This window comes from Mesoplodon bidens (assembly GCF_964165515.1).
Source record: "Mesoplodon bidens genome assembly, chromosome: 18".
NCBI lineage: Eukaryota > Metazoa > Chordata > Mammalia > Artiodactyla > Ziphiidae > Mesoplodon > Mesoplodon bidens.
This window is the reverse complement of record NC_138175.1, coordinates 60,014,460-60,031,406: the sequence shown is the minus strand read 5'-3', so window position 1 is coordinate 60,031,406 and position 16,947 is coordinate 60,014,460. Positions and strand designations below refer to the sequence as shown.

The 16,947-nt window shown below is 43.7% G+C and overlaps 1 protein-coding gene across 1 annotated transcript; it reads right to left on the bottom strand.

The window, feature by feature from the left end:
• Positions 1 to 494: 494 nt before the first annotated feature.
• LOC308605645 (uncharacterized protein) lies at positions 495 to 15,284 on the bottom strand. Its single transcript, XM_081215915.1, has 4 exons — positions 14,936 to 15,284; positions 12,600 to 12,726; positions 3,218 to 5,620; positions 495 to 2,984 (listed from the first exon to the last, which is right to left on the bottom strand). Exons 1-3 carry the CDS (start codon positions 14,966 to 14,968, stop codon positions 3,801 to 3,803), a joined length of 1,980 nt encoding a protein of 659 aa, XP_081072041.1. The 5' UTR covers positions 14,969 to 15,284; the 3' UTR covers positions 495 to 2,984; positions 3,218 to 3,800.
• Positions 15,285 to 16,947: the final 1,663 nt, after the last annotated feature.

Below are 16,947 nucleotides of genomic sequence, written 5' to 3'. Positions count from 1 at the left end.
ACAATTATTCTGTATGGCAAATGTTGCCCACTTCATTTAAGAATGAGTAAAGTTCCACATGTCTTTGTTGTTTCGATGTCTTATTTGTAAATGAAACGGGAAACAGCCATAATGCATATTAAAAACACATAAGCAAATAACAAGAACTGAAACAGCACACGCATACACACACACACAAATATATATATATGTAAATATATATATACACATACATACATACAGGTGGCAAAGACCTGCAAAATGCTCAAAATCATGAATCATTAGAAAAATGAAATTAAAACCACACTGAGATAGCACTATACACTTATGAAAAGGCTGACATAAAAGATTAACCATATCAAGCACTGGCAGGGATGTGAAAGAAATGGAACTCTCTAACATGCTGCTGGTTAATATGCAAAAAAAAGTACAGTCACTTTAGATCTACCCTGTGACTCAGACACTCCACTTTAAGTTACTGGCACAAGATCAAAGAGACACACATCCATATAAACTGACACAAATGTTTGTAACAGGTTTATTTCCAATAGTCACAACCTAGAAATAACCTAAAGACCCATAAAGAGATGGATAAGTAAACCAACAGTGGTATATCCAAGGATAAGAATATTACTCAAAAAAAAAAGAGATGAGCTACCCATATCTCAAAGTAATTACAAAACATGAAGGAAATCAGAAAAAAATAAACAGCTTATTATTCCAAGCATATATATACAAAAAGATGCAAAGGTTATCGATTGTAAGGGAAAGTAAACCAATGGTTACCTGGAGAAGCTGGAAAAGTAAGAAGAGATTATAAAAAGACATGAAGTAAATGACATATATGGTCATTATCGGGAGTAGGATGATGTTTTCAGAGGTTCATACCTATGTCAACAGCTATCAAACTGTACACTTTAAATATAAGCTGTTGAGTACATGTAAATTTTATCTTTATAAGGCTTTAAAAATTAGCTTGATAAAAAAGAAGAAAAAAAACGATGTCCCACTCTTTATGGAAAATAGGTTGGGCAACCCTGTATTGACTCCAGCATCTCTCTCCTCATGCCCTCTGGAAGGTCAGTCTTGTCTCAGTAGCAGCAAATATAGGGAGCAATGAACGTCTCCACCCAAGTCAAGAGGAGTGCTGCATGGGTCAAGAGAGCCACATCCTCAGAATATGAATCCCCTTTTCTCTTTTTTCTTCCCTGTGCAGTAAGGGCCTTGAGGCAAACACCACCGAGAGGCTACAGCAATCCACAAAACCTGATTAATTTCTCTGACAATGTCCTCAGCTACACAAGATAAGCATGCCTAGAGGTCCCAAGATTTGTGTACACACAGATCCTGTGGTCACAGAAACATTTCTGGCTACACTTTTAGAAGAGGAACATTTCATCTAGCTGGCTGCAGACTCCTCCACTACCTACTAAAGTAGGGTTTCCATACCTATTATGGTTTCCCTTGGAACCAACAGTCTTATAACCAGTGAGACTAGCCCAGTGATTTGTGGCCATCAGGGAATGTGGATCTTTGTAGACCTGGGGAAAATATCCCCTCAACAGTGCTGGGATACCCTGTGATATCTACCTTGAATAAGAGAAAAAAATCATGCGGCTCTCAGAAGCACTCTTAAGATTCTCACATGTCCCCCTCCTTAGAGTCATCCAAGACTCATAAAAAACATAGGATACAGGCCTCAAATGAGGAAGAGAAAGCCCAGCAGTCTTTCTTTCCTAGGAGGCTCTATGCAGCAATGCAAATTTGGTAAAAATTGTCAAGCTGTTTTCTGCCATCATGCTGTCCCTCCTCAGGCACAGCGTGTGACCCATAAAATCTTCTTCCCCCCTTCATGCCTGTAGAGCACAAATTTGTACTCGTTTATAAACTACCCTACACCGGAATAGAACTCCCCAAATTAATGAGGACTTAAAGGCCTTAGTTATTATTCAAGCCAAGGCAATGTGTGGCCAAGACTTCTAGAGTCTGTGACTTGCAAGCTGGAAAGACACAACACAAGTATCACATGACACCAACATGTCCCTGAAAATTGTAGTCTTTGTTGGAATGCTGCCAGAAAACTCAAATGATGTTCTATGGAAGAACATTGGGTCAGGTCCATGCCCAAGGGAATCAAAGAGGAGGGAAATATCCCCTAGGGCTCAGGCGACTCCTAATTTGGCCAACACAGTGGGGGACAGTCAGCTTCCCTGAGCAAACTGGGTTGGTGACTGATGCACACTGTGTGGGCCTGCTGGCCGGTAGAGATAAAATGGCCTCCCCACATAACTGGGGATTCTCCCCACTGTGCATGCTCAGATGTATGAGAGTCAATTCAGACAGATGGCTCCTCAGATAGTTTCCTCAAGTGCCCTTATACTGACCACTGAAACTGCACATTTCCTGCCCATCTATGCCATTGTGTAGTGTGAACTCTCTGGTGCTGAAAGAGGTTACATTTTCCTATACAGTAACTCCCCTACATACGAACCTTCAAGTAGTGAGCTTTCAAAATGTGAACATTCGTTCCCATGTCCAATCACGAGTTAGTTCATGTGTCTGGTGTACATTTTAACATGTGTTTATCCTCTACAAGTGCTTGTGCTTTTGCGTACTTACTGTACAGTACTGTATATAGTAGTACAGTATCTTTATTTCAAGCCCAGGATGTCCAGGAACAAGCATAAAAGCAGAGGTGATGTGAAAGATTTTGGACGATGTGGACCAGCAACAAACTACAAACACTGTAGAAAAGCCCCTGAATCTCATCAGGCTCAGCCTGGATGAGTGAAAATGAGAAACAACACAGAGCTTCGAGGCAGGTTACACTGAAATATGATATTGGGAGATGTGGAAGAAACTGTGACAACTATAGAAATTGATGAACAAACATATGAAGAAATATATAAATCAACAAAATGGAATATTCCAATGCTCTTTTTCTGGGGAGATGGTGTTGTCCTAGTTGCCCCACCACTGAGAGTTGGCTGAAACAAAGAATCTACCTTGGGCTTCCCTGGTGGTGCAGTGGTTGAGAGTCTGCCTGCCGATGCAGGGGACACGGGTTCGTGCCCCGGTCCGGGAAGATCCCACATGCTGCGGAGTGGCTGGGCCCGTGAGCCATGGCCGCTGAGCCTGCGTGTCCGGAGGCTGTGCTCCACAATGGGAGAGGCCACAACAGTGAGAGGCCCACGTACCGCAAAAAAAAAAAAAAAAAAAAAACAAACAAAGAATCTACCTTATGTGGAGAATGAGATTTTGTATGATTGCCTCTTTAAATGTAGAAGATATTCAAAAGAGAAACTGGCGTAGTTTGATATTAAGAAAAAACCAAGAATTCTTCCACTCCTGAAATAAGTTGATTTTCAGATAACTCACAAATTCTTAGGCTAAATGGCAGTTTCATTTTCTCCCGCCCTTCCAATAAATGTGATCACCAAGATGCAGAACTTTTTCAGGAGTTCATTTGCCCCACTTTTTTCAGACAATTTCTGGGTTTCTTTCTTTACACTGAATTGTTTCCTTTTTTGATTAAAAAAAAAAAGCAATGGTGATGGAGCTGGTAGTATTGTACTTTTCAAGGTACTGTAAAGTATGATTAAAAATGTTTTATTTTTTGTTTGTTTTTTACGTATTATTTGTGCGAACAGTATTATAAACCTATTACAGTACAGTACTATATAGCCCATTGTGTTAGTTGGGTACCTAGGCTAACTCTGTTGGACTTAAGAACAAATTGGACTTACAAACTCACTCTCGGAACGGAACTTGTTAGTTCATATGAGACTTTCTGTAAAAGGTTTCCCACGTTCACTGCACTCTTAAGGCCTTTCTCCACTGTGACCTCTCTGATGACAACGCAGTTTGGACGTGGTAATAAAAGATTTCCCACATGCACTGCACACATAAGGCCTTTCTCCAGTGTGAACCCTCTGATGATAATGGAGAGTGGAACTACAGGTAAAAGATTTACCACATTCACTGCACTCATAAGGCCTTTCTCCTGTGTGAATTCTCTGATGTATTATGAGGTTATTTCTTTGGATAAAGGATTTCCCACATTCGTTACACTCATAAGGTCTTTCTCCAGAATGAACTCTCTGATGATAATGGAGGTCAGACCTAGAGATAAAAGATTTCCCACATTCACTGCACTCATAAGGTCTTTCTCCAGTGTGAGCTCTCTGATGGTAACGAAGGCTGGAGCTGAAGGTAAAAGATTTCCCACATTCATTGCACACGTAAGGCCTTTCTCCTGTATGAATTCTCTGGTGTAAAATGAGGTTATTTCTCCGATTAAAGGATTTCCCACATTCACTGCACTCGAAAGGCCTTTCTCCTGTGTGAACTCTCCAGTGTTGAATGAGTGTCCACCTATTGTTAAAAGATTTCCCACATTCAGTGCACTTAAAAGGCTTTTCACCAGTGTGAGCTTTCTGGTGTTGATTCAATTGGGATCCATATTTAAACAACTTCCCACACTCACTACATTCATAAGGCCTTTCTCCTGTGTGAACTCTCTGGTGTTGAATGAGAACCCACCTATTGTTAAAAGATTTCCCACATTCACTGCACTCATAAGGCCTTTCTCCAGTGTGAACTCTTTGATGATAATGAAGGTTAGAGCTAGTGGTAAAAGACTTCCCACATTCACTGCACTCATAAGGCCTTTCTCCTGTGTGAGATCTCTGATGGTATCTGAGGGCAGGCCTAGAGATAAAAGATTTCCCACAGTCACTACACTCATAAGGCCTTTCTCCTGTGTGAGATCTCTGATGATAAGTGAGGGCTGAGCTAGAGGTAAAAGATTTCGAACATTCACTGCACACGTAACTGTTTTCTCCATTGCACCATGTGTGGGGAGAAATGAGGACAGATTTGTAGGGTAAGGATTTCCCACATTTGCTGCACTTGTACTGCCTTGCGCCAGTATGAATGCTTTGATGTTGACTGACGGTTGAGCTCTGCCTAAAGGATTTTCCAGATTCACCACACACATGAAGCCTTTCTCCAGCATGGACTCTCTGGTGTACAACAAATGAGGATTTGTACCTGAATGTTTTCCCACACTCACTGCACACAAAACAAGGTCTTCCAGTGTGGAACCCCTGGTCCTGAAGAAGTGTGTGTTTGGGGCTGAGGGCTTTCTTGCATTCTCCCCAGGTGTGATGACTTCTCCTGCCTTGTGAAGTTGACCCGCACTGGGTGATTGTGTTTGGCTTCCCGACAGTACAAGTGGCCTGTTGCTGCAGATGTCCCACAATAGTCAGGAAGTCCTTTTCAAACTCCCTATAGGTAAATGGCTTCTGTGACACATGGAACCTGCAGCTCTTCACAAACGAGGCCTCATCCACACTGCTTCTGAGAGTTTTCTCTCCCATGTGCTGCTCCTGGTGCTGTTTAAAGTTTGCACTAAAATAAAATAGTTTCACGCATGCCCCACACCTCAACAGTTTCTGGCTGTGCTGTGTTTCCTGATCCTCAGCCAAGTGGAAAACGTGTCTCAAGACTGGACCACACATCTCACAGGGGTGCGTCTTCTGGGAACACAAAGCTGCCTTGGGAGTCCTAGCCTGTGACACGCCTAGAGAAGCGATCTGTTCAGAAGGTGCCTCTGCATCCACTGCTCCACAGCAGCAACCTGAACAGAAAGAAATGCTGGTCAAGGGCATGTCGACTATAGGGAAGGGTCAAGCTCATCACAGATGTGCACCTGTCTCAACTACAAAACAGACAGAAAACAATTAACAAGATGGCAACAGTAAGTCCTTACAAAATTCTACAATTCAAAAACAGCAGCAAGGGGGCTTCCCTGGTGGTGCAGTGGTTAAGAATCTGCCTGCCAATGCAGGGGACACGGGTTCAAGCCCTGGTCCAGGGAGATCGCACTTACCACAGAGCAACCAAGCCGTGTACCACAACTACCGAGGCCGCGTTCTAGAGCCTGTGAGCCACAACCACTGAGCCCATGTGCCACAACTACTGAGCCCGCATGCCACAACTACTGAGCCCACATGCTGCAACTACTGAAGCCCATGCACCTTGAGCCCAAGCTCTACAATAAGAGAAGCCACCGCAATGAGAAGCCCATGCACCACAACGAAAAGTAGCACCCGCTCACCACAACTAGAGAAACCCCATGCGCAGTAATGAAGACCCAATGCAGCCATTTATTTATTTATTTGTTTGTTTGTTTGTTTTTTTGTTTGTTTCAAAATAAAAAGAGGGGCTTCCCTGGTGGCGCAGTGGTTGAGAGTCCGCCTGCCGATGCAGGGGACAAGGGTTTGTGCCCCGGTCCGGGAGGATCCCACATGCCACGGAGCGGCTGGGCCCGTGAGCCATGGCCGCTGAGCCTGCACGTCCGGAGCCTGTGCTCCGCAATGGCAGAGGCCACAACAGTGAGAGGCCCGCATACCGCAAAAAAAAATAAATAAAATAAAAGAAAAAGAAAACAGCAGCAAGGACTTCCCTAGCGGTCCAGTGGTTAAGACTCCATGCTTCCACCACAAGGGGCATGGGTTTGATCCCTGGTCGGGGAACTAAGATTCCACATGCCATGTGGTGTGGCCAAAAACAAAAAACAAAACAAAAAAACCCAAGCAGCCAAATCGATAAAAGAACAAGACCCAATCATACACTGCCAAAAAAAGACTCACTTCAGGATTAAGGACACACATAGGCTGAAAGTGAAGGCAACATAAAGACATTTCATGCAAATGGAAAACCAAAAGCCAGCAGGAGTAGCTATATTTATATCAGACAAAATGAACATTGAGTGAAAATCTGCCACAACAAAGAGGTTCGTGATATAATGATAAAGGAGTTAATTCATCAAGAGACTATAACAATGGTAAGTGTATATGCAACTAACATTGGAGCACAAAAATATATGAATCAAATATTAACCAATCTGAAGGCAGAAATAGACAGGAACACAATAATAAGGGACTTCAAAATTCTCCTTTCAACAAAAGGTAGATCATCCAGACAGAAATTCAACAGGAAAACTTTGCACTGGAACTATACTTTAGATCAAATGGACATATACAAAACATACCATCCAAATGCAGCAGAATACACATTCTCAAGTGCACACAGAACACTCCCTAAAAAATAAAAATAAAAAAACCCCAAACAAACAACAACAACAAAAGAACATTCCCTAGAGCAGATCATATGTTAGAGGTTATAAGACCAGATCTAACAAATTTAAGGAGATAGAAATAATACAAGGTATCTTTGCTGACCACAATGGTATGAAACAAGAAATCAGTAACACAAGTGGGGAAATTCACAAATATGTGTAAATTAAACAACACAATCATGAAAAAACAATAGGTCTCAGAAGAAATAAAAAAACACCTTAAGACAAATGAAAACAGAAACACAAAGTACCAAAACTTATGGGACACAGCAAAAGCAGTTCAAAGAAGGAAATTTAGATAAATAAATGCCTAATGTAGGCATTTATAGAAAAATAAAAATCTTGGCTTCCCAGTTGACATCTACCAAACACTCGAAGAAGATTAAATACCTATCCTTTTCAAACTCTTCCAAAATATTGAAGAAAAAGGAATGCTTCCTAACTCATTTTACTAGGCTAACATCACCCGATACCAAAAACAGACGAAGACAATACAAAAAAAGAAAATTATAGGACAACATCTCTGATGAACACAGATGCAAAAATACTGAACAAAGTATTAGTAAACTAAATACAACATTAAAAGGACCGTACACCATGATTATTCCAGGGATGCAAGGATGGTTCGACATCTACAAATCAATCAATGTGATACATCACATTAACAAAATGAAGGATTAAAACCATATGATCATCTCAATAGATACAGAAAATGTATCTGGCAAGATTCATCACGTATTTATGATTAAAAACTCTGAAAGAATTGGATAAAGGAACATACCTCAACATAATAAAGGCCATATATGAAAAACCCCTCAGCTGACATCAAACTCAATGGTGAAAAGTCAAAAGCTATCTCTCTAAAATCAGGAACAAAAAAAGGATGTCCACTATCTCCATTCTTCTTCAACATAGTATTGGAAGTCCTAGCCAGAGCAGTAAGGCAAGAAAAACAAAAGGCATCTAAAGTGGAAAGGAAGATGTAAAATTTTCACTATTTGCAGATAACATAATTTTACACATAGAAAACTCTAAAGACTCCACCAAAAAACTATTAGAAATAATCAACAAATGAAATTGCAGAGTACAAAGTCAACATACAAAACTCAGTTGAATGTCTAAACTCGAGCAATGAGCTAGCAAAAAAAAAAAGGAATTAAGAAAACAACCTCATTTAAATGGCAACAAAAAGAATAAAATACATAGGTATAAACTTAACTACGGATAAAGACCCGTACAATGAAAACTATAAGACATTATTGAAAGATTGAAAAAGAAATATTTTCAAACAAATGGAAAGATATTCCATGCTCATTGATTGGATGAATTAACATTGTTAAAAGGTCCATATTAGGGACTTCCCTGGGGGTCCAGTGGGTAAGACTGAGCTCCCAATGCAGGGGGCCTGGGTTCAATCCCTGGTCGGAGAACTAGATCTCACATGCATGCCGCAACTAAGAGTCCGCATGGCACAACTAAGACCCGGCACAGCCTAAATAAATAAATAAATAAATATACTTTAAAAAAAAAAAAATGTCCATATTGGGACTTCCCCAGTGGCGCAGTGGTTAAGACTCCGCCTGCCAATGCAGAGGACATGGGTTCGAGCCCTGGTCCAGGAAGATCCCACTTGCCACAGAGCAACTAAGCCAGTGTGCCACAACTACTGAGTCTGTGCTTCAGAGCTCGCGAGCCACAACTACTGAAGCCCACACGCCTAGAGCCTATGCTCCGCAACAAGAAAAGCCACCACAATGAGAAGCCCACGCACCGCAATGAAGAGTAGCCCCAATCGCCGCAAGTAGAGAAAGCCTGCACGCAGCAAGAAGACCCAACGCAGACAAAAATAATAATAATAATAATAAATAATAAATAAATTTATAAAAACTAAATAGGGGCTTCCCTGGTGGCGCAGTGGTTGAGAATCCGCCTGCCAGTGCAGGGAACACAGGTTCGATCCCTGGTCCGGGAAGATCCCACATGCCGCGGAGCAACTAAGCCCATGCGCCACAACTACTGAGCCTGTGCTCTAGAGCCTGTGATCCACAACTACTGAGCCCACATGCCACAGCTGCTGAAGCCCACACACCTAGAGCCTGTGCTCTGCAGCAAGAGAAGCCACTGCAATGAAAAGCCCACGTACTGAAATGAAGAGTAGCCCCCGATTGCCGCAACTAGAGAAAGCCCGTGTGCAGTGAGGACCCAACACAGCTAAAAAAAAAAAAACACGAAATAAAATAAAATGTCTATATTACCTAAAGCAATTTATAGATTGAATGCAATCCCTATTGAAATCCCATAAAAAATAAATTTATAAAAATAAATAAAATAAAATGTCCATATTACCTGAAGAAATCTACAGATTGAATGTAATCCCTATTGAAATCCCAATGACATTTTTCACAGAAATAAAACAAAAAATTCTACAATTTATATAAAACCACAAAAGATCACAAATAGCCAAAGCAACCTGAAATTAAAAAAAAAAAAAATCAGGGCTTCCCTGGTGGCGCAGTGGTTGAGAGTCCACCTGCCGATGCAGGGGACACGGGTTCATGACCTGGTTCAAGAAGATCCCACATGCCGCGAAGCGGCTGGGCCCGTGAGCCATGGCTGCTGAGCCTGCGCATCCGGAGCCTGTGCTCCACAACGGGAGAGGCCACAACAGTGAGAGGCCAGCGTACCGCAAAAAAAAAAAAAAAAAACCAAAACCAAAACAAAGCTAGGGGGCTTCCCTGGTGGCGCAGTGGTTGAGAGTCCGCCTGCCGATGCAGGGGACACGGGTTCGTGCCCCGGTCCGGGAAGATCCCACATGCCGCGGAGCGGCTGGGCCCGTGAGCCATGGCCGTTGGGCCTGCGCATCCGGAGCCTGTGCTCCGCAACGGGAGAGGCCACAACAGTGAGAGGCCCGCATACAGAAAAAAAAAACAAACAAACAAAAAAAAAAAAGCTAGGGGAATTCCCTGGCAATCCAGTGGTTAGGACTCAGCGCTTTCACTGCAGTGGCCCGGGTTCAATCCCTGGTCCAGTAACGAAGATCCAACGAGCCACACTACATGGCCCAAACAAAGAAATAAACAAACACCAAAAAACAAAAAACCCCCCAAACAACAACAAAAACAAAGCTATAGGTATCACACCCCGATTTCAAACTATATTACAAAGCCATAGTAATCAAAACAGCATGGTATTGGCAGAAAAACATATACATAGATCAAAAGAAACAGAATTGGGAATCCAAAAATAAACCCACAGATATGTGGACAATTAAGATTGATAAAGGAGAAAAAACCATACAATGGAGAAAGGTCTTCAATAAATGGTGTTGGGAAAACTAGACAGTCACATGCAAAGAAATTAAACTAGATCTCTATCTCACATCATACACAAAAGTCAACGCAAAAAGAATTAAAAACTTGAATGTAATATCTGAAACCATAAAACTCCCAGAAGAAAACACAGGCAGCATACTCTTTGACATCGGTCTTACCAATCAATAACTTTCTAGATATGTCTCTTCAGGGAAGGGAAACAAAGGAAAAAATAAACAAATGGGATTACATCAAACCAAAAAGCTTCTGCACGGCAAAGGAAACCATCAATAAAATGAAAAGACATCCTGGGACTTCCCTGGCAGTCCAGTGGTTAAGACTGCCTTTCCACTGCAAGGGGCACGGGTTCGATCCTTGGTTGGGGAACTAAGATCCTGCATGCCATGCAGCAAACCACCCCCCCACCCCCCGCCCAAAAAAAAGACACCCTATTGAATGGGAGAAGATATCTGCAAGTGATATATGTAATAATGGGTTACTATCCAAAATATATAAAGAACTCACACAACTCAACAATAACAAAACCAAAACAACCCAATTAAAAAATGGGCAGAGGAGCTGAAGAGACATCTTTCCAAAAGACATACAGATGGCCAACAGGAACAAAACCAGTATCTCCATGAAATACATGCACGTGCATGTATACAAATATATATATATATATATATATATATATATATACACATACACACATACATATACATATATAGTACTGCAGCATTATTCAGAAGAGCCAAGATATGGAAACATTATAAGGTGTTCATCAGGGGATGAAATGATACAGAAAATGTGATATACACATAGACACACGCACCAACTTTCCCATGCATATGTGTGTACAAATACTCAGCCATGAAAAAGGAAAAACTGCCACTTGCAACAAGGATGAACCTAGAGGACATTATGCTAAGTGAAATAAGCCACAGAGAGAAAGACAAATACTGTATATTACTTATATATAGACTCTTAAAAAAAGTAAAACTTAGAGAAACATAAAGCAGAATGCCAGATATTGAGGGTTAAAGAAATGGGGAGATGTTGGTCAAAAACACTTTCAGTTATAAGATGAGTAAGTTCTAAGGATCGAATGTGTAGCATAGTGACTATAGTTATTTATTTTTAATTTTTTTCTAAATTAATTAAGTAATTTATTTATTTTGGCTGCATTGGGTCTTCTTGCTGCATGTGGGATTTAGTTACAAGGAGCAGGGGTTACTCTTCATTGCAGTGCGCGGGCTTCTCATTGCAGTGGCTTCTCTTGTTGTGGAGCATGAGCTTCAGTAGTTGCAGCACGTGGACTCAGTAGTTATGGCTTGCGGGCTCTAAAGCGCAGGCTCAGTAGTTGTGGCACACAGGCTTAGTTCTCCACGGCATATGGGATCTTCCTGGACCAGGGCTCGAACCCAGGTCCCCTGCATTGTCAGGTGGGTTCTTAACCACTGTGCAACCAGGGAAGTCCACTATAGTTATTTATTAACACTGTATTGTACACTTGAAATTTGCTAAAAGAGTAGATCCTAGGTGTTCTCATACACGCACACATAGAAAAGTAATTATGTCAGGTGATAGGTGTGTTAATTAACTTCACAATGGTAATTATTTCATAATATATATGTATATCAAATCATCACGTTATATATATTAAATGCAGAAATTTTGTCAATTATATCTCCATAAAGTTGGGACAGGATGAAATGGATAGAAGAGGTCTAACATCACAAAAAGAACTATATAGGATAGAGTTCAATAGTAGTCCACGTACGTAGTCACCATGACAGTGGCTGCAATTCCATAAACAGGCAGGCACAAGAAATTGTCAGACACAGGAGTGGCCACAGAAACTGCATGCATCTGGACACACTGACGCATCCACGGAAAGGGCAAGCAAGCTGCATCCATTAGCCTTACTGCAAGACTACTGACCTCAAATCCTTCCCTATGAGGGTTTGGTACAACAGAAATTAGGGCTGTAGGGGCGAAAAGAGGGTAGTGCAAACACCCCAGCCCTAATAACTACCACAACTACCCAGAACACTGGGGAAGCAAGCAGTGCCTACACCACATGCAGCACAGAGCACCTTCTGGGGGCGGTGAGGCAGAATACAGACGCTAGCCCAGGTCACCGGGGAGGGGGAGGGTCTTACCCAGTGAGGATATAAGTGCGTAGTTCTCCAGCATCACATCAAGGTACAGGCATATCTGAGCCTCATCAAGGAGCCTCCATTCCTCCCAGGAGAAGTACACGGCAATGTCTTCAAAGGTCACACCAACCTGTCACAAAGGGGACTCATGAAAGCTTGCACATTCTCTGAGAAATCACAACACATCTCCCCACACACCTATGCCATTCCCATCCTCCACTGGAGCTCCCCACCTCAGAGGAGATACCAGGCCCTGGCCACTGATGCCTGCTCTCTCTTCATCATCCCGTTTTACCACTGTGTTCAGCCCTCAGCAGTAACTGGCAGGGGGGTTGCACCCAGATGCCATCTAAGCGCTGGGCTTGGCCGGTAATATCCCGTCCCTCCAGCCAAGCAATTCCCCTGGGGTCTCCCAATTTGTGGGAATCCAGACACAGCCAAATGTAAGCTCATGCTTCACCAGTAAAGCCTCAACACCAGGGCCTGGGGGCCGTCAGCTCACACTTCCTCTCCACGTGCACATGATTCTGTAGATGACATTTCTCTCACAATTTCAGACCCTACAGTTGCGCTTCCACAGCACTCTGCCACATCCCTGCCCCACACCACAGAATTCTCCCTGAACATACCCACACATTGGGCGCTTGGCATCCAGAGAGGGCTTAAGAAATTCAGACAAGATTTGGTACAACCCCAGTCCTCTGATGGATCCAACACCGGAGTAAGCCACAAACGCTGCTTAGAAGATCTCCCCAACTGCCTCTAATCCTTGGTTCAGTGTTAGCCACCCAGAACCACGTGTGAATTTCATATTCCCTCAACTCTCGTCAACTTTTTTCACTGCCAGTTTTGCCCCTTCAGCAGCCACAACACTCCTCTGTCTCCGCACAACCTTTGTAAAAAAAAAAAAAAACCCAGTCCTGAAAACCTCCCTGCCAGGCACAGTGACCCACAAATGATGACATTTGCCGCAGACCAGATCCACTGGCAAGCCTCAAACGTCCCAGACCCCGTCAAAGCTCACCACAAAATTCTGGAGAAGCCACATAGCAGTAATACTAAATAAGCAACAGACCCAGTCTCACTGCCTTCTTGTCTCAACTACTCCTAAGTCTCCTCAGCCGTCACTTGTCCACTCGTCCCATGGAAGCCTCGGCCTCCCGCCAGATCAACCTCCCTCCCATACCGTTCCCACCGCCACTTCTCCACCTCACTCGGGTCTGCAATGCCCAGCAAACCAACCAGGCCCTGAGCCAGGGAACCACTCCTCAGCACACACCAGTCTTTCTGACCTGCTAATACTGTGGCCACTATAACCTGCATCTCCTCCTAAATGTGATCCACAGCTCCACCCTGGTCCACACAATGGCCATCACTTTTCAAAGTTTCCATTCCTGAACGCCTTCCCCAGTTTTCCAGACCTGCCTGTCCAGCTGCCCACTTGTTGCCTACACTCACTCTTCTCTGAAACATCTCAGACTCTTAATAGAGCCCAAACAAACGTATAACATTCCCAAGAAAAATTAACCTGCTGCTGACGTCCCCATCCAGTTCATGGGCCTTCCTTCCCTTCGTCTACTAGGACCAACACCCCTAGGGTCATCCCTCACTACTTCTTTTCTCTTGGCACCAGCAACACCCACAATTTGCTTTGCCCCTTCTCAAAAAATTGATCCAGAATTCAACCACTTCTCGCATATCCAAGACAGTCACTCTGGTCCATCAACACTCACCTAGGCTATTAATCCGTCTGTGCTTCCTGTCTCCTCCCTTACCCCCCTGACTTGTTCTATTCTTCGCAGCCAGAGGAAGCCTATTTTGGTCTGGGTGACATCACTTCCCACCTGCGATTCAACCCTATATCACCTGTGTAATAAACGGCTAACTTTTTTTTTTTTTTTTTTTTTGGCCACACCATGCGGCTTGTGGGATCTTAGTTCCCCGACCGGGGATTGAAACCCGCCCTTAGCAGTGAGAGAGCGGAGACCTAACCACTGGACCGCCACGGAAGTCTCATAACCGGCCAACTTTTCATGCAGCAACGCTGCAAGCTTAGCTCTGGGCAGCAGCATCTTGATCCTAGCAGAAAAAATCGAGAATTGCCCCAGTCCCTGATCAGTCAGACCTCCAAACCTCTGCACGTGACGGTGCCGGTCCCTCCGCCTGTGACCCTCTGCCACGCGCCAGCACAGTCAGAAGAAACAGGGCCCCACCCACGGCCGCCTCACCGTCCTGGACACCGGGGCCTGGGCTGCGGGCACGTGAGCAGGCGCCCCGCACTGGGGGCTTTGGTGTCTGGTAGGGTGAGGGTGGTGAGTGGTCGGAGGACGAGCGTTTACCTGACGCGGGTCCCTCGGCGCTGCCGCCGCCATCGGACTCTGTGGGCGGAGCGGGGCCGGAGCTGCGGGAGAGGAAACGAGACGCGGGCACGGCGGTCACTCTCCCGGGCCTGGTGCGGTGACCCCAGGCGGCGTCGCCGAGCCTCAGACCCGCCTCTGTGCAGCGGGTACCTTCTCAGTCTCGTCACCTCTTCCAGCACCGGTAACCAAAGCTTTCAAATTGTGAAAACGCTCAAGCACATTCAAAATGACGTCCACAACGAAGCGGCCGGAAGCCCCGCCCTGACGCTAATGCGTCCCAGGAAAACCCGGCTTCTCTTGCCTTAATTGGCTGATCTTCGCAGCCACCCATCGCACAGCCGTCTGGGTAATGTATTTCCCACAGATCCACAAACGTAGGTCCAGTATGTTACAACTCTGACATCTTGGAGAAAAGGCAAAGCTACACCGCGAGGACTTACCGCTAGGAAAACCAACCAAAGTCCAGAGACGGAGGACGGGCATTGCCTCTTCTTAAAGAAAGTGCACTCAGATGTTTCAGGAATACTAACTGTAGCTGATCACCCAAGTGTTTGGAGACGTTATTTCAGGCTCTGTGAAGCTCAGCGTGTTCCCAGAGTCGAAGAGTATCTTTCGAGATGCTCTCAAATCCATTAATCCAAATGTACATACCATTGCAGAGTCATTTAGACAAATAATGGAGCCACTGGAAACTGAAGCTAATAAACAATAGTGTACTCTCCGTCTGAGTATGTTTGGTAAAGACAAAATAAACACCCCAGAAAGTGTAGCGATAAGAAAGATAGAAGGATGTTGCGCCACCTTGAGGAAGGAGTACAAAGATGGGTCTTTGACGGTGATTCCCACAGAGTACAGGTCTCCTGCCTGTACAGTTAAATACTCTGTCCACTTCATTGAGCAACACTTTCATCTACTTAATATATCTTACTCCATATCCTCACATGTATTCAATTCCTTTCTGAATCTGACGTCAGTCTCAAAAAGAGAAAAACAAAACAAATGCCATTTTGGCATGGGACAATGGCTGCAGTTTTTGCCATATTCCATCATTATTTATCATTTCATGGTTGGTCTTGTTTCATCTACCCCATGCACCTTAGTATAATATTTCACCTGTAACCCTAGACAGCTTGTATTTTAATGTGTAAACTCTACAGAATGTGTTTTTTAAATGTAAGGGTTCTTTCATAAATCCAATAACGTTAGCACATAAAATCATAATATTTAAAATTATAGGGACTTCCCTGGTGGTCCAGTGGTTAACTCTGCGCTCCCAATGCAGGGGGCCCGGGATCCATCCCTGGTCAGGGAACTAGATCCCACATGCATGCTGCAACTAAGTGTTCGCATGCCGCAACTAAGAGTCAGCACGACACAACAAAGATCCCGTGTGCAGCAACTAAGAACTGGCACAGCCAAATAAATAAATAAATATTTAAAAAAATAAATAAAATTATAAATATGTTAGCGCTGAATTTTCTTGTTGTCATATTCGTTATTTAGGGAGGATTTATTGCAATCTGGAAACAAAATATATATTTAGCCAATTATTGTGCCTTGTTAGTCTATTAACCTATAGGTACCCACTCAGTGTGGGCACACTAGAGCCAAGTAGGTGGAAGGCACTGCAGCCTGTAGACTGTGGTGGGCCCACTGCATCTACCAGTCAGTGGAAATTTGTTGTAACCTCCCTAGGGACACAGGAGGATACGGAACCCTGAGGCCTGTAGTCCATTTACCCTTCTGCCCAACCCACTCTTTGCCACTACTGGGGAAGGAAATGTTTGCATCAGGTAAGAGTTAGCTCTGCTTTCCAACTGCTGAAACTTATCATATGGGTTTGTCCCCACCAGCTCTGGACCCTGGAAGAGTTGTAAAATGTCTTTGTACCTCAAGATAAAAGTTAGCCTAAGTTCAATATAGCTGATTTCACAGATGTACAAAACTCATCTTGGCTTAGCACAGGATGAGTTTTTCTCATTTATAGATAT